At 53.7% G+C, this 21,294-nt stretch overlaps 1 protein-coding gene across 2 annotated transcripts in view; it reads right to left on the reverse strand.

Moving 5' to 3' along the window:
* Positions 1 to 1,356: 1,356 nt before the first annotated feature.
* Positions 1,357 to 21,294, reverse strand: part of FBXL6 (F-box and leucine rich repeat protein 6) — a 22,065-nt gene continuing 2,127 nt past the window's right edge. For both annotated transcript variants that reach the window (XM_075272053.1, XM_075272052.1), the window contains exons 2-10: positions 15,401 to 15,708; positions 14,755 to 14,913; positions 12,217 to 12,280; positions 8,108 to 8,243; positions 7,941 to 8,044; positions 7,745 to 7,858; positions 7,341 to 7,572; positions 2,309 to 2,549; positions 1,357 to 1,630 (exon numbers count right to left, since the gene is read on the reverse strand). In XM_075272053.1, the coding sequence (XP_075128154.1) occupies positions 1,474 to 1,630; positions 2,309 to 2,549; positions 7,341 to 7,572; positions 7,745 to 7,858; positions 7,941 to 8,044; positions 8,108 to 8,243; positions 12,217 to 12,280; positions 14,755 to 14,913; positions 15,401 to 15,708 (1,515 nt within the window). In that variant the 3' untranslated portion in view covers positions 1,357 to 1,473. The remainder of the gene's footprint in view (positions 1,631 to 2,308; positions 2,550 to 7,340; positions 7,573 to 7,744; positions 7,859 to 7,940; positions 8,045 to 8,107; positions 8,244 to 12,216; positions 12,281 to 14,754; positions 14,914 to 15,400; positions 15,709 to 21,294) is intronic.

Raw genomic sequence — 21,294 nt, forward strand, 5'->3', positions numbered from 1 at the left:
CTTCCAGTAGCATTTTAGAATAAATTTCCTTTCTTCAAAGTCAAGTCTGTACAGTATGCCGTCACTCGGTGTAATGGCTCAGTCTGTACAGTATGTCGTCACTCGGTGTAATGGTTCAGTCTGTACAGTATGTCGTCACTCGGTGTAATGGCTCAGTCTGTACAGTATGTCGTCACTCGGTGTAATGGTTCAGTCTGTACAGTATGCCGTCACTCGGTGTAATGGCTCAGTCTGTACAGTATGTCGTCACTCGGTGTAATGGTTCAGTCTGTACAGTATGTCGTCACTCGGTGTAATGGCTCAGTCTGTACAGTATGTCGTCACTCGGTGTAATGGTTCAGTCTGTACAGTATGCCGTCACTCGGTGTAATGGTTCAGTCTGTACAGTATGCCGTCACTCGGTGTAATGGTTCAGTCTGTACAGTATGTCGTCACTCGGTGTAATGGGTTCAGTCTGTACAGTATGTCGTCACTCGGTGTAATGGTTCAGTCTGTACAGTATGCCGTCACTCGGTGTAATGGGTTCAGTCTGTACAGTATGCCGTCACTCGGTGTAATGGTTCAGTCTGTACAGTATGCCGTCACTCGGTGTAATGGTTCAGTCTGTACAGTATGCCGTCACTCGGTGTAATGGTTCAGTCTGTACAGTATGCCGTCACTCGGTGTAATGGTTCAGTCTGTACAGTATGCCGTCACTCGGTGTAATGGTTCAGTCTGTACAGTATGCCGTCACTCGGTGTAATGGTTCAGTCTGTACAGTATGCCGTCACTCGGTGTAATGGTTCAGTCTGTACAGTATGCCGTCACTCGGTGTAATGGTTCAGTCTGTACAGTATGCCGTCACTCGGTGTAATGGGTTCAGTCTGTACAGTATGCCGTCACTCGGTGTAATGGGTTCAGTCTGTACAGTATGCCGTCACTCGGTGTAATGGCTCAGTCTGTACAGTATGCCGTCACTCGGTGTAATGGTTCAGTCTGTACAGTATGCCGTCACTCGGTGTAATGGGTTCAGTCTGTACAGTATGCCGTCACTCGGTGTAATGGTTCAGTCTGTACAGTATGTCGTCACTCGGTGTAATGGTTCAGTCTGTACAGTATGCCGTCACTCGGTGTAATGGTTCAGTCTGTACAGTATGCCGTCACTCGGTGTAACGGGCTCAGTCTGTACAGTATGCTGTCACTCGGTGTAATGGTCCGGGGGTGTAATATTCTTACAGGCCGCAGTAAATCTCGTCTTCTATTTCCTGCGGATCCAGACTGCGGCCTAATGGGCGGCTCGTAGGGCTGAGGGTTTGTTACAGTGTTTGGAGGTGACTGCACGGCCAGTAGGAAACAAGAAAGGAAACCGAGACAATGGAACGAAACAGCAGAGAATTTACTGATAGAAACCCGAACCCATCTCAAGAACATAAAGAACTTGGTAGAAACATGATGTGGCTTATGAGGTAACGCAGCGGCGCCCCCTGTGGCCAGTCACTCGCTGGACTCCTCCTCCATTTTGGTGGACAATTTCTCCAGGCAGCGCTGGATTTCCTCCCGGCCGCGGTAAACGCACTTCAGGCCCCGGGGAATGTTCCGGCAAGATGTGAGGTCCAGATGGGTGAGTGCCCGGCCCGCGGACAGGATGTCTCTGCAGTGAGAGCGCAGTGTGAGTGCAGGATATGGCGGTGCTATGTACAAGACACGCTGGCGCTCCTATATGGCGGTACTATATACAAGACAGGCTGGCGCTCCTATATGGCGGTACTATATACAAGACAGGCTGGCGCTCCGATATGGCGGTGCTATATACAAGACAGGCTGGCGCTCCGATAAGGCGGTACTATATACAAGACAGGCTGGTGCTCTGATATGGTGGTACTATATACAAGACAGGCTGGCGCTCCGATATGGCGGTGCTATATACAAGACAGGCTGGCGCTCCGATAAGGCGGTACTATATACAAGACAGGCTGGTGCTCTGATATGGTGGTACTATATACAAGACAGGCTGGCGCTCCGATATGGCGGTGCTATATATAAGACAGGCTGGCGCTCCGATAAGGCGGTACTATATACAAGACAGGCTGGCGCTCCGATATGGCGGTACTATATACAAGACAGGCTGGTGCTCCGATATGGTGGTACTATATACAAGACAGGCTGGTGCTCCGATATGGCGGTACTATATACAAGACAGGCTGGCGCTCCGATATGGCGGTACTATATACAAGACAGGCTGGTGCTCCGATATGGTGGTACTATATACAAGACAGGCTGGTGCTCTGATATGGCGGTACTATACACAAGACAGGCTGGCGCTCCTCACCTGATGGCGGCGGCCGTGACTTTGGTCCCCACTAGGCTCAGGGACTGCAACGTCTCGTTAGCTCCTCCCTCACAGAGGATTCCCAGAGTGCGGCTTAGCTCCGCCTCACTGAAGTTCTGCCCAGACAGGTCCAGCTCCTGCAGACTGTGGCGCCATCGTCTGGTCAGTAAGGAGCAGCCACTAGAGGGCAGCGCCAGCTTCATTGTGCTGCAGTACATGCCCAGGTAAAGGCGCTCCAGATCTGCAGGGACACAACAGGACTGTGAACACGAGTCTACACAATGCCAGGAGACCGCCCATACAGTGCCTATGGAGCCTATGTATTAACACTCACATGTACAGGGCCCCATATACGATAATAGTAACAGGGCCCCCGTCACCTGTACAAGGCCCCATGTAGATATGTATAATAGTGACAGGGCCCCCCTCACCTGTACAGGGCCCCAGGTAGATATGTATAATAGTGACAGGGCCCCCCTCACCTGTACAGGGCCCCATGTAGATATGTATAATAGTGACAGGGCCCCCCCCCCTCCTCACCTGTACAGGGCCCCATGTAGATATGTATAATAGTGACAGGGCCCCCCTCACCTGTACAGGGCCCCATGTAGATATGTATAATAGTGACAGGCCCCCCCCCCCCCCTCCTCACCTGTACAGGGCGCCATGTAGATATGTATAATAGTGACAGGGCCCCCCTCACCTGTATAGAGCCCCATGTAGATATGTATAATAGTGACAGGGCCCCCCTCACCTGTACAGGGCCCCATGTAGATATGTATAATAGTGACAGGGCCCCCCCCCCCTCCTCACCTGTACAGGGCCCCATGTAGATATGTATAATAGTGACAGGGCCCCCCTCACCTGTACAGGGCCCCATGTAGATATGTATAATAGTGACAGGCCCCCCCCCCCCTCCTCACCTGTACAGGGCCCCATGTAGATATGTATAATAGTGACAGGGCCCCCCTCACCTGTATAGAGCCCCATGTAGATATGTATAATAGTGACAGGGCCCCCCTCACCTGTACAGGGCCCCATGTAGATATGTATAATAGTGACAGGGCCCCCCCTCACCTGTACAGGGCCCCATATACGATAATAGTGACTGGGCCCCATGTAGATATGTATAATAGTGACAGGGCCCCCCCTCACCTGTACAGGGCCCCATATACGATAATAGTGACTGGGCCCCATGTAGATATGTATAATAGTGACAGGGCCCCCCTCACCTGTACAGGGCCCCATGTAGATATGTATAATAGTGACAGGGCCCCCCCTCACCTGTACAGGGCCCCATATACGATAATAGTGACTGGGCCCCATGTAGATATGTATAATAGTGACAGGGCCCCCCTCACCTGTACAGGGCCCCATGTAGATATGTATAATAGTGACAGGGCCCCCCCTCACCTGTACAGGGCCCCATATACGATAATAGTGACTGGGCCCCATGTAGATATGTATAATAGTGACAGGGCCCCCCCTCACCTGTACAGGGCCCCATATACGATAATAGTGACTGGGCCCCATGTAGATATGTATAATAGTGACAGGGCCCCCCTCACCTGTACAGTACCCCATATACGATAATAGTGACAGGGCCCCCCCTCCTCACCTGTACAGGGCCCCATGTAGATATGTATAATAGTGACAGGGCCCCTCCTTTCCTGTACAGGGCCCCATGTAGATATGTATAATAGTGACAGGGCCCCCCCCTCCTCACCTGTACAGGGCCCCATGTAGATATGTATAATAGTGACAGGGCCCCCCCCCTCACCTGTACAGGGCCTCATGTAGATATGTATAATAGTGACAGGGCCCCCCCCCCCTCCTCACCTGTACGGGGCCCCATGTAGATATGTATAATAGTGACAGGGACCCATGTAGATATGTATAATAGTGACAGGGCCCCCCCCCCTCACCTGTACAGGGCCTCATGTAGATAAGTATAATAGTGACAGGGCCCCCCTCACCTGTACAGGGACCTATGTAGATATGTATAATAGTGACAGGGCCCCCCCCCCCCCTCACCTGTACAGGGCCCCATGTAGATATGTATAATAGTGACAGGGCCCCCCCCCCCTCACCTGTACAGGGCCCCATGTAGATATGTATAATAGTGACAGGGCCCCCCCTCACCTGTACAGGGCCCCATGTAGATATGTATAATAGTGACAGGGCCCCATGTAGATATGTATAATAGTGACAGGGCCCCCTCACCTGTACAGGGCCCCATGTAGATATGTATAATAGTGACAGGGCCCCCCTCACCTGTACAGGGCCCCATGTAGATATGTATAATAGTGACAGGGCCCCCCTCACATGTACAGGGCCCCATGTAGATATGTATAATAGTGACAGGGCCCCCTCACCTGTACAGGGCCCCATGTAGACATGTATAATAGTGACAGGGCCCCATGTAGATATGTATAATAGTGACAGGGCCCCCCCCCCTCACCTGTACAGGGCCCCATGTAGATATGTATAATAGTGACAGGGCCCCCCCCCCTCACCTGTACAGGGACCCATGTAGATATGTATAATAGTGACAGGGCCCCCCCCCCCTCACCTGTACAGGGCCCCATGTAGATATGTATAATAGTGACAGGGCCCCCCCCCTCACCTGTACAGGGCCCCATGTAGATATGTATAATAGTGACAGGGCCCCCCCTCACCTGTACAGGGCCCCATGTAGATATGTATAATAGTGACAGGGCCCCCCCCCCTCACCTGTACAGGGCCCCATGTAGATATGTATAATAGTGACAGGGCCCCCCCCTCACCTGTACAGGGCCCCATGTAGATATGTATAATAGTGACAGGGCCCCATGTAGATATGTATAATAGTGACAGGGCCCCCCTCACATGTACAGGGCCCCATGTAGATATGTATAATAGTGACAGGGCCCCCTCACCTGTACAGGGCCCCATGTAGACATGTATAATAGTGACAGGGCCCCATGTAGATATGTATAATAGTGACAGGGCCCCCCTCACATGTACAGGGCCCCATGCAGACATGTATAATAGTGACAGGGCCCCTCCTCCTCACCTGTACAGGGCCCCATGCAGACATGCATAATAGTGACAGGCCCCCCCCCCCCTTACCTGTACAGGGCCCCATGTAGATATGTATAATAGTGACAGGGCCCCATGTAGATATGTATAATAGTGACAGGGCCCCCCCCTCCTCACCTGTACAGGGCCCCATGTAGATAAGTATAATAGTGACAGAGCCCCATGTAGATATGTATAATAGTGACAGGGCCCCCCCTCCTCACCTGTACAGGGCCCCATGTAGATATGTATAATAGTGACAGGGCCCCCTCACCTGTACAGGGCCCCATGTAGATATGTATAATAGTGACAGGGCCCCCCTCACCTGTACAGGGCCCCATGTAGATATGTATAATAGTGACAGGGCCCCCCCTCACCTGTACAGGGCCCCATGTAGATATGTATAATAGTGACAGGGCCCCCCCTCACCTGTACGGGGCCCCATGTAGATATGTATAATAGTGACAGGGCCCCCCTCACCTGTATAGAGCCCCATGTAGATATGTATAATAGTGACAGGGCCCCGTCACCTGTACAAGGCCCCATGTAGATATGTATAATAGTGACAGGGCCCCCTCACCTGTACAGGGCCCCATGTAGATAAGTATAATAGTGACAGGGCCCCCCCTCACCTGTACAGGGCCCCATGTAGATATGTATAATAGTGACAGGGCCCCATGTAGATATGTATAATAGTGACAGGGCCCCCCTCACCTGTACAGGGCCCCATGTAGACATGTATAATAGTGACAGGGCCCCCTCACCTGTACAGGGCCCCATGTAGATAAGTATAATAGTGACAGGGCCCACCCCTCCTCATCTGTACAGGGCCCCAGGTAGATATGTATAATAGTGACAGGGCCCCCTCACCTGTACAGGGCCCCATGTAGATAAGTATAATAGTGACAGGGCCCCCCCTCCTCATCTGTACAGGGCCCCAGGTAGATATGTATAATAGTGACAGGGCCCCCCCCCCCCTCCTCACCTGTACAGGGCCCCAGGTAGATATGTATAATAGTGACAGGGCCCCTCCTCCTCACCTGTACAGGGCCCCATGTAGATAAGTATAATAGTGACAGGGCCCCCCCTCCTCACCTGTACAGGGCCCCATGTAGATAAGTATAATAGTGACAGGGCCCCCCCTCCTCACCTGTACAGGGCCCCATGTAGATATGTATAATAGTGACAGGGCTCCCCCCCCCCTTACCTGTACAGGGCCCCATGTAGATCTGTATAACAGTGACAGGGCCCCATGTAGATATGTATAATAGTGACAGGGCCCCCCCCTCCTCACCTGTACAGGGCCCCATGTAGATATGTATAATAGTGACAGGGCCCCCCCCACCTCACCTGTACAGGGCCCCATGTAGATAAGTATAATAGTGACAGAGCCCCATGTAGATATGTATAATAGTGACAGGCCCCCCCCTCCTCACCTGTACAGGGCCCCATGTAGATATGTATAATAGTGACAGGGCCCCCCCTCCTCATCTGTACAGGGCCTCATGTAGATAAGTATAATAGTGACAGAGCCCCATGTAGATATGTATAATAGTGACAGGCCCCCCCTCCTCACCTGTATAGAGCCCCATGTAGATATGTATAATAGTGACAGGGCCCCCCTCACCTGTACAGGGCCCCATGTAGATATGTATAATAGTGACAGGGCCCCATGTAGATATGTATAATAGTGACAGGGCCCCCCCTCCTCACCTGTACAGGGCTCCATGTAGATATGTATAATAGTGACAGGGCCCCCCCCCCTCATCTGTATGGGTCCCCATGTAGATATGTATAATAGTGACAGGGCCCCCCTCACCTGTACGGGGCCCCATGTAGATATGTATAATAGTGTCAGGGCCCCCCTCATCTGTATGGAGCCCCATGTAGATATGTATAATAGTGACAGGGCCCCCCTCACCTGTACAGGGCCCCATGTAGATATGTATAATAGTGACAGGGCCCCCCTCACCTGTACAGGGCAGGTCACTGATGACCTCCGGGGTCACCTTGTAGCAGCCGCGCAGGTCCAGCACCTTCAGCTGGGTGCAGTCTCGCAGCAGTCTCTTACAGAAGCCATCATTGATGAGGGAGAAGGTGGAGGTGGCCAGACACAGCTCCTGGAGACGGCAGAAGCCGGGACTTTCTAGAGACAGTGACGACTTGGACTTCAGAGAGAAGATGACATTCAGCAGCCGCAGCACCTGAGAGGGGAGAGGCGAGCAGGGTGAGTAGTGGGGAGGGGGGTGCATGATGGGGGGGCGGCGCAGAATGTGGGGAGGGGCTGCAGGATGGGAGGATGGCGCAGGATGGGGAAGGGGCCACAGGATGGAGGGAGGGGCCATAGGATGGGGGGATACACCCCACCCCTCTTACCTCCAGCTTCGGACAGGAGGCCTGCAGCTCCTCGGCACACACATGCACCTCCTTGGTCCTGTCCTGGATCCCTCTGTTCACCTCCAGGACCCGGAGCTCAGGGCAGCAGCCGCTCTGACACAGAGAAGACACACGTCAGTAAGACAGGCAGAGGGGGATGGGATGGGGGGGGGTCCTCGAGGGCTTGGGGTCTCACCGCCAGCAGGTTCATGATGCTATTGGTCTGGGCGCTGAAGGACAAATACAAGCGCTGGAGGCCGGAGCCGCACAACCCCAGGAACCGAAAGAGAGCGTTACTGTCTACCTGTGGACACAGTCACATGTCACATGTGGTCAGTACAGAGCGCCCCAACCCCGAGACACCTACCTGAGAGTTCTGCAGATTGAGGGAGGTCAGAAGAGGACAGCGCTCACCCACAGACAAGAGAGCGTCTGCAGTCACTTTACTGCAATGAGACAGCGTCAGAGAGGTCAGCAGTGGGCAGGAGGACGCGAGACTCTGCAAGAGACATAGGAAGGGAGAAGAGACAGTGTCAGAGAGGTCAGCAGTGGGCAGGAAGAGGCGAAACTCTGCAAGAGACATGGGAAGGGAGAAGAGACAGTGTCAGAGAGGTCAGGAGGAGGCGAGACTCTGCAAGAGACATAGGAAGGGGGAAGAGAGTGTCAGAGAGGTCAGGAGGAAGCGAGACTCTGCAAGAGACACAGGGAGGGGGAAGAGAGGGTCAGAGAGGTCAGGAGGAGGCGAGACTCTGCAAAAGACACGGGAAGGGAGAAGAGACAGTGTCAGAGAGGTCAGGAGGAGGCGAGACTCTGCAAGAGACACAGGGAGGGGGAAGAGAGGGTCAGAGAGGTCAGGAGGAGGCGAGACTCTGCAAAAGACACGGGAAGGGGGAAGAGACAGCGTCAGAGAGGTCAGCAGTGGGCAGGAGGAAGCAAGACTCTGCAAGAGACATGGGAAGGGAGAAGAGACAGTGTCAGAGAGGTCAGGAGGACGCGAGACTCTGCAAGAGACACAGGAAGGGGGAAGAGACCGTGTCAGAGAGGTCAGGAGGAGGCGAGACTCTGCAAGAGACACGGGAAGGGAGAAGAGACAGTGTCAGAGAGGTCAGGAGGAGGCGAGACTGCAAGAGACACAAGAAGGGAAAAGAGACAGTGTCAGAGAGGTCAGGAGTACGCGAGACTCTGCAAGAGACACAGGAAGGGGGAAGAGACAATGTCAGAGAGGTCAGGAGGACGTGAGACTCTGCAACAGACACAGGAAGGGGAGACGCCAGGAAAGACACCGGGGCAGATTCATCAATCCAAGTCTGAGACCTCTCTGCACCAAGTTCACACTGCGCGACAATTACCACATGTTTATAAATAGACAGGCAGGCGCTGCTGGAAAATCTGCCTGGAGTGGGCGGGGTTTATTGTGAGCGTGGTTTGCGATGGGTGTGGTTTATAATGGGCGTGGTTTATTGTGAGCATGGTTTATCACAAGCGGGGTTTGCGATGGGCGGGGTTTAGGAGAGTCTCACTTTACGATACATTGATGACGCCGAGTACAATACGTCACAGATTTTCTGTACAAATTAGACCAAGTATAAGAAATAATTCGGAGCGTTTATCTTTGTGCCCCGCCTCTGTCTCGTTCAGGTCTTTGTGCCCCGCCTCTGTCTCGTTCAGGTCTTTGTGCCCCGCCTCTGTCTCGTTCAGGTCTTTGTGCCCCGCCTCTGTCTCGTTCAGGTCTCAGCGCCCCGCCTCTGTCTCGTTCAGGTCTTTGTGCCCCGCCTCCGTCTCGCTCAGGTCTTTGTGCCCCGCCTCCGTCTCGGCTCGTTCAGGTCTTTGTGCCCCGCCTCTGTCTCGTTCAGGTCTCAGCGCCCCGCCTCTGTCTCGTTCAGGTCTTTGTGCCCCGCCTCCGTCTCGCTCAGGTCTTTGTGCCCCGCCTCTGTCTCGCTCAGGTCTTGGTACCCCGCCTCTGTCTCGTTCAGGTCTTTGTGCCCCGCCTCTGTCTCAGCTCCTGCAGGTCTTTGTGCCCCGCCTCTGTCTCGTTCAGGTCTTTGTACCCCGCCTCTGTCTCAGCTCCTGCAGGTCTTTGTGCCCCGCCTCCGTCTCGGCTCGTTCAGGTCTTTGTGCCCCGCCTCTGTCTCGTTCAGGTCTCAGCGCCCCGCCTCTGTCTCGTTCAGGTCTTTGTGCCCCGCCTCTGTCTCAGCTCCTGCAGGTCTTTGTGCCCCGCCTCCGTCTCGGCTCGTTCAGGTCTTTGTGCCCCGCCTCTGTCTCGTTCAGGTCTCAGCGCCCCGCCTCTGTCTCGTTCAGGTCTTTGTGCCCCGCCTCTGTCTCAGCTCCTGCAGGTCTTTGTGCCCCGCCTCCGTCTCGTTCAGGTCTTTGTGCCCCGCCTCTGTCTCGTTCAGGTCTTTGTGCCCCGCCTCCGTCTCGCTCAGGTCTTGGTGCCCCGCCTCCGTCTCGTTCAGGTCTTTGTGCCCCGCCTCTGTCTCAGCTCCTGCAGGTCTTTGTGCCCCGCCTCTGTCTCGTTCAGGTCTCAGCGCCCCGCCTCTGTCTCGTTCAGGTCTTTGTGCCCCGCCTCTGTCTCAGCTCCTGCAGGTCTTTGTGCCCCGCCTCTGTCTCGTTCAGGTCTTTGTGCCCCGCCTCTGTCTCACTCAGGTCTTGGTACCCCGCCTCTGTCTCGTTCAGGTCTTTGTGCCCCGCCTCTGTCTCAGCTCCTGCAGGTCTTTGTGCCCCGCCTCTGTCTCGTTCAGGTCTTTGTGCCCCGCCTCTGTCTCAGCTCCTGCAGGTCTTTGTGCCCCGCCTCCGTCTCGTTCAGGTCTTTGTGCCCCGCCTCTGTCTCGCTCAGGTCTTGGTGCCCCGCCTCCGTCTCGTTCAGGTCTTTGTGCCCCGCCTCTGTCTCAGCTCCTGCAGGTCTTTGTGCCCCGCCTCTGTCTCGTTCAGGTCTTTGTGCCCCGCCTCTGTCTCAGCTCCTGCAGGTCTTTGTGCCCCGCCTCCGTCTCGTTCAGGTCTTTGTGCCCCGCCTCTGTCTCGTTCAGGTCTTTGTGCCCCGCCTCCGTCTCGCTCAGGTCTTGGTACCCCGCCTCTGTCTCGGCTCGTTCAGGTCTTTGTGCCCTGCCTCTGTCTCAGCTCCTGCAGGTCTTTGTACCTGCGCCAAATATTTCCCTCCTGGCGAGTCAGAATTTTAGCGTTTGTAGATCTTTCCGTATTTCTGAAAGTTCGGACGTCAGATGGATAAATATGTCTCAGTGTAAGGGTGCATTCACACTGAGTGTACGCTCAGCTCATACAAAGCAGATCCAATTCATTTCTATGGGAGCCGGCGTACGTGCGTATCACATTGAAAGCAATAGGGAAAAAAGCCTCCCATTCATTTCTATAGGGAGCGGAGCGCACGTACCCGGCACCTATAGACATGAATGGGATCTGCTTGGTACGCGCTCATTCCCTACGTGTTTTACATTCAAAACGAGCTGAGCGTATACTCGGTATAAATGGGGAGGATGGGGAGGAAAAGACTGCGCGAGACCGTAAAGAGACAGAGATAACACCAACAACCCCACCCACAGATGTCCAACAACTGTAACCCTCACCCCCGTAGTTTGGGTTCAGCAAATATGTAAATAATTAGTGGTCTGATCAGACACCAGGTGTTACCACAAGAGGGCGTGAAAGAGTTCCCCCAAAGCCCTATAAAAAGCTCTCAGGGGATACTTTTGGGTAGTGTACTTTATATAGTCTCTCAGAGGCTACTCTTGGGTAGTGTACTATATATGGTCTCTCAGATGCTACTTTTGGGTAGTTTACTATAGTCTCTCAGAGGCTACTCTTGGGTAGTGTACTATATATGGTCTCTCAGAGGCTACTTTTGGGTAGTGTACTATATATGGTCTCTCAGATGCTACTCTTGGGTAGTGTACTATATATAGTCTCTAAGAGGCTACTCTTGGGTAGTGTACTATATATGGTCTCTCAGAGGCTACTTTTGGGTAGTGTACTATATATGGTCTCTCAGAGGCTACTTTTAGGTAGTGTACGTTATATGGTCTCTTAGATGCTACTTTTGGGTAGTGTACTATATATAATCTCTCAGAGGCTACTCTTGGGTAGTGTACTATATATGTTCTCTCAGAGGCTACTTTTGGGTAGTGTACCTCTTAGTGAGAGATTGGCAAGTTCTAGACAGGTCTCTATAATACACTTGAAGACATTTTGCCCTGTAATCAGACTCTTGAGAGGAGCATCATGAATTGTCCCGTCTAGACTGCTCTGACCTCGCTATTAGTAGATGTCGGGGCAGAGGTTATGTGAGGACACAGAGAAGGGAGGGCCCCAAGACAAGCACAAGCAGCTCCCAAAGTTTCCTCCTACACCATCCAGACACAGGGGCACCTGCATTATCACCCCTCCCCCGTCTCTTCATTACACCCCATCCTGGGGGTTTGTGTCATGTCCGGGGTGGGGGGTGGGGGCAGGGAGGGCATTACCTGAAGAACTAATGTGATGTGATCGCTCCAGTGGTGCAGAGAGAAGTCGGAGACCTGAGAGAGTCTGAAAGATAAAGAATCAGAACAGCAGAAAACCCTCCCCCATCCTGCACCTGTAAGTAAGTGAACCCCCATCCTGCACCTGTGACCCCCCCATCCTGCACCTGTAAGTGACCCTCCCCATCCTGCACCTGTAAGTAAGTGACCCCCCCCATCCTGCACCTGTAAGTAAGTGACCCCCCCATCCTGCACCTGTAAGTAAGTGAACCCCCATCCTGCACCTGTAAGTGACCCCCCCATCCTGCACCTGTAAGTGACCCCCCCCATCCTGCACCTGTAAGTAAGTGACCCCCCCATCCTGCACCTGTAAGTGACCCCCCCATCCTGCGCCTGTAAGTGACCCCCCCATCCTGCACCTGTAAGTGACCCCCCCATCCTGCACCTGTAAATAAGTGACCCCCCCATCCTGCACCTGTAAATAAGTGACCCCCCCCCATCCTGCACCTGTGAGTAAGTGACCCCCCCATCCTGCACCTGTAAGTGACCCCCCCATCCTGCACCTGTAAGTAAGTGACCCCCCATCCTGCACCTGTAAGTGACCCCCCCCATCCTGCACCTGTAAGTGACCCCCCATCCTGCACCTGTAAGTGACCCCCCCATCCTGCACCTGTAAATAAGTGACCCCCCCATCCTGCACCTGTGAGTAAGTGACCCCCCTCATCCTGCACCTGTAAGTGACCCCCCCATCCTGCACCTGTAAATAAGTGACCCCCCCATCCTGCACCTGTAAATAAGTGACCCCCCCATCCTGCACCTGTAAGTGACCCCCCCATCCTGCACCTGTGAGTAAGTGACCCCCCATCCTGCACCTGTAAGTGACCCCCCCCATCCTGCACCTGTAAGTGACCCCCCCATCCTGCACCTGTAAGTGACCCTCCATCCTGCACCTGTGAGTAAGTGACCCCCCCATCCTGCACCTGTAAGTGACCCCCCATCCTGCTCCTGTAAGTAAGTGACCCCCCCATCCTACACCTGTAAGTGACCCCCCCATCCTGCACCTGTAAGTGACCCCCCCATCCTGCACCTGTAAGTAAGTGACCCCCCATCCTGCACCTGTAAGTGACCCCACCATCCTGCACCTGTAAGTGACCCCCCCATCCTGCACCTGTAAGTGACCCCCCCATCCTGCACCTGTAAGTGACCCCCCCATCCTGCTCCTGTAAGTGACCCCCCCATCCTGCACCTGTAAGTGACCCCCCATCCTGCTCCTGTAAGTGACCCCCCCATCCTGCACCTGTAAGTGACCCCCCCATCCTGCACCTGTAAGTGACCCCCCCATCCTGCTCCTGTAAGTGACCCCCCCATCCTGCACCTGTAAGTGACCCCCCATCCTGCTCCTGTAAGTGACCCCCCCATCCTGCACCTGTAAGTGACCCCCCCATCCTGCTCCTGTAAGTGACCCCCCCATCCTGCACCTGTAAGTGACCCCCCCATCCTGCACCTGTAAGTGACCCCCCATCCTGCTCCTGTAAGTAAGTGACCCCCCCATCCTGCACCTGTAAGTGACCCCCCCATCCTGCACCTGTAAGTGACCCCCCCATCCTGCACCTGTAAGTGACCCCCCCATCCTGCTCCTGTAAGTAAGTGACCCCCCATCCTGCACCTGTAAGTGACCCCCCATCCTGCACCTGTGAGTAAGTGACCCCCCCCCATCCTGCACCTGTAAGTGACCCCCCATCCTGCACCTGTAAGTGACCCCCCCATCCTGCACCTGTAAGTGACCCCCCCCATCCTGCACCTGTAAGTGACCCCCCCATCCTGCACCTGTAAGTGACCCCCCCATCCTGCACCTGTAAGTGACCCTCCATCCTGCACCTGTGAGTAAGTGACCCCCCCATCCTGCACCTGTAAGTGACCCCCCCATCCTGCACCTGTAAGTGACCCCCCATCCTGCACCTGTAAGTGACCCCCCCATCCTGCACCTGTAAGTGACCCCCCCATCCTGCACCTGTAAGTGACCCTCCATCCTGCTCCTGTAAGTAAGTGACCCCCCCATCCTGCACCTGTAAGTGACCCCCCCATCCTGCACCTGTAAGTGACCCCCCCATCCTGCTCCTGTAAGTGACCCCCCCATCCTGCACCTGTAAGTGACCCCCCCATCCTGCACCTGTAAGTGACCCCCCATCCTGCTCCTGTAAGTAAGTGACCCCCCCATCCTGCACCTGTAAGTGACCCCCCCATCCTGCACCTGTAAGTGACCCCCCCATCCTGCACCTGTAAGTGACCCCCCCATCCTGCTCCTGTAAGTGACCCCCCCATCCTGCACCTGTAAGTAAGTGACCCCCCCATCCTGCTCCTGTAAGTAAGTGACCCTCCTCCAGCCGTCCGCATCATGTAACATGTGACCCCTTACTACAGAAGCTGCTTCTGATGCTCACATGGGCGCTCTGACCGCCTGTGACTAACCCTATAAATAAGATGTCTAATATCTATGGTAACATTATAGGATAACCCTATATATATATTATATATACCCACCTGTGCTGTATCAGGGCCTCTATGGTGTTCTTGACCTTGTTCTGGAGTTTGGGGGGGTCTTTCTTGCCCGGCAGGGTCCAGCACTGGCTGACTGACACTCGCTGCCACAGATCTGGAGTAGAGGCCACCTGGAGCCACAGACGACACACCTGGGCCAGCCTGGTAATGAGAGCGGACAATACAAGAGCAGGGTGTGAACAGCGCCGAGGCCCCACTATAGGGGTGTAAGAAAACTGACAGATCACCTCTCCCTGTACAGGTCACAGAGCATGCCCACTACACTCTCCTATAAAAGTATATAGGTGATGGTGACAGCTCATCCCCCTCCTCTCCAGTTCACACAGCATGCCCACTACACTCTCCTATAGAAGTCTATAGGTGATGGTGACAGCTCACCTCCTCTCCTGTACAGGTCACAGAGCATGCCCACTACACAACTTCTGATATACGTTCTCTTTCACCTCTGCTTGCTGTCAGTGAAGGATCATTCTCAGTTGCCCAAAATCCAAGCTGATGACGCAGGCTGATGTGTGTCGCAGCTGTCTGTGCGTTACCGTGTATCAGAGATATATCACATCTCTTCTGGGGACAAAGAGGGGCCAATAGCATGGTGGGGGACATCAGTGACTTGCACCCCTGGACTCACCTACACATGGCGGGTACTGCCCCCTCACTGCCCACCACCATCAGGAAGACTCTGTGGAGGATCTCGGGCGGCATGACGCTGCCCCAGCCGCTGTCAGTGGTGATGATGTGGTTATCGTCCTCGGTCCGGCGCACCCTCTTCACCACAATCACACTTTCCTCCATCTCGCTGGGGATGAGGAGCAGCATGTCCTTGTGGGTGTCCTGGATGTAATAGTCCTGCCCCGGCGGGCGCTGACCCCGGCGCCGTCTCCTCACCTTCTTGTGTCGCTTTCCTGAGCCGCGTCCCTGAGAACTGCAAGAAGCCATCTGTGGAGGAGACAAGAGGTCAGGACAAAGAGCGCCCCCAGTGGTTACCGACTACAGTGCCACCAACTACTGCCCAATACTACACCGCCAACTACTGCTCAATACTACACCACCACCAACTACTGCCCAATGCTACACCGACACCAACTACTGCCCAATGCTACACTGCCAACTACTGCCCAATGCTACACAACCACCGACTACTGCCCAATGCTACACCGCCAACTACTGCTCAATACTACACTGCCAACTACTGCCCAATGCTACACAACCACCGACTACTGCCCAATGCTACACCGCCAACTACTGCTCAATACTACACCGCCAACTACTGCCCAATACTACACCGCCAACTACTGCCCAATACTACACCGCCAACTACTGCCCAATGCTACACCGACACCAACTACTGCTCAATACTACACCACCACCAACTACTGCCCAATGCTACGCCGCCAACTACTGCCCAATACTACACCACCACCAACTACTGCCCAATGCTACACCGCCAACTATTGCCCAATGCCACACCGCCAACTACTGCCCAATGCTACACCACCACCGACTACTGCCCAATGCTACACCGCCAACTACTGCCCAACGCTACACCACCACCAACTACTGCCCAATGCTACACTGCCAACTACTGCCCAATACTACACCGCCAATTATTGCCCAATGCCACACCGCCGCCAACTACTGCCCAATGCCACACCGCCAACTACTGCCCAATGCTACACAACCACCGACTACTGCCCAATGCTACACCGCCAACTACTGCCCAATACTACAACGCCAACTACCGCCCAATGTTACTCCGACAATTACTGCCCAATACTACACCGCCGCCAACTACTGCCCAATACTACACCGCCGCCAACTACTGCCCAATACTACACCGCCGCCAACTACTGCCCAATACTACAACGTCGCCAACTACTGCCCAATGGTACACCGACGCCAACTACTGCCCAATACTACACCACCACCAACTACTGCCCAATGCTACACCGCCAACTACTGCCCAATACTACACCGCCAATTATTGCCCAATGCCACACCGCCGCCAACTACTGCCCAATGCCACACCGCCAACTACTGCCCAATGCTACACAACCACCGACTACTGCCCAATGCTACACCGCCAATTATTGCCCAATGCCACACCGCCGCCAACTACTGCCCAATGCCACACCGCCAACTACTGCCCAATGCTACACAACCACCGACTACTGCCCAATGCTACACCGCCAACTACCGCCCAATGTTATTCCGACAATTACTGCTCAATACTACACCGACGCCAACTACTGCCCAATACTACACCGCTGCCAACTACTGCCCAATACTACACCGCCGCCAACTACTGCCCAATACTACACCGCCAACTACCGCCCAATGTTACTCCGACAATTACTGCCCAATACTACACCGACGCCAGCTACTGCCCAATACTACACCGCCAACTACTGCCCAATACTACACCGCCAACTACTGCCCAATGTTACTCCGACAATTACTGCCCAATACTACACCGACGCCAACTACTGCCCAATACTACACCGCTGCCAACTACTGCCCAATACTACACCGCCGCCAACTACTGCCCAATACTACAACGTCGCCAACTACTGCCCAATGGTACACCGACGCCAACTACTGCCCAATACTACACCGCCAACTACCGCCCAATGTTACTCCGACAATTACTGCCCAATACTACACCGACGCCAGCTACTGCCCAATACTACACCGCCAACTACTGCCCAATACTACACCGCCAACTACTGCCCAATGTTACTCCGACAATTACTGCCCAATACTACACCGACGCCAACTACTGCCCAATACTACACCGCCGCCAACTACTGCCCAATACTACACCGCCAACTACTGCCCAATACTACAACGCCAACTACCGCCCAATGTTACTCCGACAATTACTGCCCAATACTACACCGACGCCAACTACTGCCCAATACTACACCGCCGCCAACTACTGCCCAATACTACACCGCCAACTACCGCCCAATGTTACTCCGACAATTACTGCCCAATACTACACCGACGCCAACTACTGCCCAATACTACACCGACAACTACCGCCCAATGTTACTCCGACAATTACTGCCCAATACTACACCGCCGCCAACTACTGCCCAATACTACACCGCCGCCAACTACTGCCCAATACTACAACGTCGCCAACTACTGCCCAATGGTACACCGCCAACTACTGCCCAATACTACACCGCCAACTATTGCCCAATGCCACACCGCCGCCAACTACTGCCCAATGCCACACCACCACCAACTACTGCCCAATGCTACACCGACACCAACTACTGCCCAATGCTACACCGACACCAACTACTGCCCAATGCTACACCGACGCCAACTACTGCCCAATACTACACCGACGCCAACTACTGCCCAATGCTACACCACCAACTACTGCCCAATGCTACACAACCACCGACTACTGCTCAATGCTACACCGCCAACTACTGCCCAATACTACACTACCAACTACTGCCGAATACTACACCACCAACTACTGCCCAATACTACACCACCACCGCCAACTACTGCCCAATGCCACCAACTACTGCCCAATACTACACCGCCAACTACTGCCCAATACTACACCGCCACCAACTACTGCCCAATGCTACACCGCCAACTATTGCCCAATGCCACACCGCCACCAACTACTGCCCAATGCCACACCACCAACTACTGCCCAATACTACACCGCCACCAACTACTGCCCAATGCCACACCACCAACTACTGCCCAATACTACACCGACGCCAACTACTGCCCAATACTACAACGTCGCCAACTACTGCCCAATACTACAACGTCGCCAACTACTGCCCAATGCTACACCACCACCGCCAACTACTGCCCAATACTACACCGACGCCAACTACTGCCCAATGCTACACCGACACCAACTACTGCCCAATGCTACACCACCACCGCCAACTACTGCCCAATGCCACCAACTACTGCCCAATACTACACCGCCGCCAACTACTGCTCAATACTACACCGCCGCCAACTACTGCCTAATGCTACACTGCCGCCAACTACTGCCCAATGGTACACCGCCAACTACTGCCCAATACTACACCGACGCCAACTACTGCCCAATACTATAACGTCGCCAACTACTGCCCAATACTACACTGCCAACTACTGCCCAATACTACACCGCCGCCAACTACTGCCCAATGCTACACCGACACCAACTACTGCCCAATGCTACACCACCACCGCCAACTACTGCCCAATGCCACCAACTACTGCCCAATACTACACCGCCGCCAACTACTGCCTAATGCTACACCGCCGCCAACTACTGCCTAATGCTACACCGCCGCCAACTACTGCCTAATGCTACACTGCCGCCAACTACTGCCCAATACTACACCACCACCGCCAACTACTGCCCAATACTACAACGTCACCAACTACTGCCCAATGGTACATCGACGCCAACTACTGCCCAATACTACACCGCCAACTACTGCCCAATGCTACACCGCCGCCAACTAATGCCCAATACTACACCACCACCGCCAACTACTGCCCAATGCCACCAACTACTGCCCAATACTACACCGCCAACTACTGCCCAATGCTACACCGCCGCCAACTAATGCCCAATACTACACCACCACCGCCAACTACTGCCCAATACTACAACGTCACCAACTACTGCCCAATGGTACACCGACGCCAACTACTGCCCAATGCTACACCGCCGCCAACTAATGCCCAATACTACACCACCACCGTCAACTACTGCCCAATGCCACCAACTACTGCCCAATACTACACCGCCAACTACTGCCCAATGCTACACCGCCGCCAACTAATGCCCAATACTACACCACCACCGCCAACTACTGCCCAATACTACAACGTCACCAACTACTGCCCAATGGTACACCGACGCCAACTACTGCCCAATGCTACACCGCCGCCAACTAATGCCCAATACTACACCACCACCGTCAACTACTGCCCAATGCCGGTTTCCATGCTGACGAATGCAAGTTACTCTGTGCATGTGTCGACCTCAGAACCAATGAGGTCCGGCCCTGACGACCACACCTCCACAAGCCCCGCCCAATGGCCAGACATAAACAAACCTCTAACATCACACGGCGCTCGTATGCAGGTGAGTATCTGACTGCTGCACCGTGGATACCAAAGCCCATAATAAAGCCCAGAGCAGCCCCCGGTATATACCAAGGACCAACAAACATCTGTACAAACATCTATTCCATCTGCCGCATCATCATCATCCTCAGAAGGGGCTGCAACCTTCATAATACACAAGTGTCTTATCAAAGGGCGAGTGATCTCTAGCTAAGAGAGAGGATACCATGTAGGCCTAAGAAGAGACATCCACCTAAGGGGAGGGAAAAACCTTCTCAACTCCTTCAGACATGAGACATCTCCTCCATGATGACCAATAACATATCACACCACCGTTGTGTCATCGGGTCTCAAAATTCCAGTAATCTCTTCCCTTATTCTTTTTCGGAACTCCCGAATCGTTTTTCCCACATACAGTGTTGGCCAAAAGTATTGGCCCCCCTGCAATTCTGTCAGATAATCCTCCTGCTTTTCCAGGTAATGATTACAGTCACAAATTCTTTGGTATTTTCTTCATTTAATTTGTCTTCAATGGAAAACCACAAAAAGAATTGTCAAAAAGCCAAATTGGATATAATTCCACAGCAAACATAAAAAAGGGGGTGGACAAAAGTATTGGCACTGTTTGAAAAATCATGTGATGCTTCTCTAATTTGTGTAATTAACAGCACCTGTTACTTACCTGAGGCACCTAACAGGTGGTGGCAATAACTAAATCACACTTGCAGCCAGTTGAAATGGATTAAAGTTGACTCCACCTCTGTCCTGTGTCCTTGTGTGACCACATTGAGCATGGAGAAAAGAAAGAAGACCAAAGAACTGTCTGAGGACTTGAGAAGCAAAATTGTGAGGAAGCCTGAGCAATCTCAAGGCTACAAGTCCATCTCCAAAGACCTGAATGTTCCTGTGTCTACCGTGCGCAGTGTCAGTAAGAAGTGTAAAGCCCGTGGCCCTGTGGCTAACCTCCCTAGATGTGGACGCAAAAGAAACATTGACCAGAGATTTCACCACAAGATTGTGCGGATGGCGGATAAAGAACCTCGACTAACATCCAAACAAGTCCAAGCCGCCCTGCAGTCCGAGGGTACAACAGTGTCACCCCGTACTATCCAGCGTCAGCGTCTGAATGAGAAGGGACTGTATGGTAGGAGACCCAGGAAGACCCCACTTCTTACCCACAGACAGAAGCCAGGCTGGAGTTTGCCAAAACTTACCTGAGAAAGCCAAAACCGTTCTGGAAGAATGTTCTCTGGTCAGAGGAGACAAAAGTAGGAAAAGGCCTCAACATAGAGATTACAGGGAAAAAGAGAAGAAGACGCCCCCTACAGTCAGACATGGCGGAGGGCCCTGATGGTTTGGGGTTGCTTTGCTGCCTCTGGCACTGGACTGCTTGACCGTGTGCATGGCATTATG

Source organism: Leptodactylus fuscus, chromosome 4 (genome assembly GCF_031893055.1).
Source record: "Leptodactylus fuscus isolate aLepFus1 chromosome 4, aLepFus1.hap2, whole genome shotgun sequence".
Taxonomy (NCBI): domain Eukaryota; kingdom Metazoa; phylum Chordata; class Amphibia; order Anura; family Leptodactylidae; genus Leptodactylus; species Leptodactylus fuscus.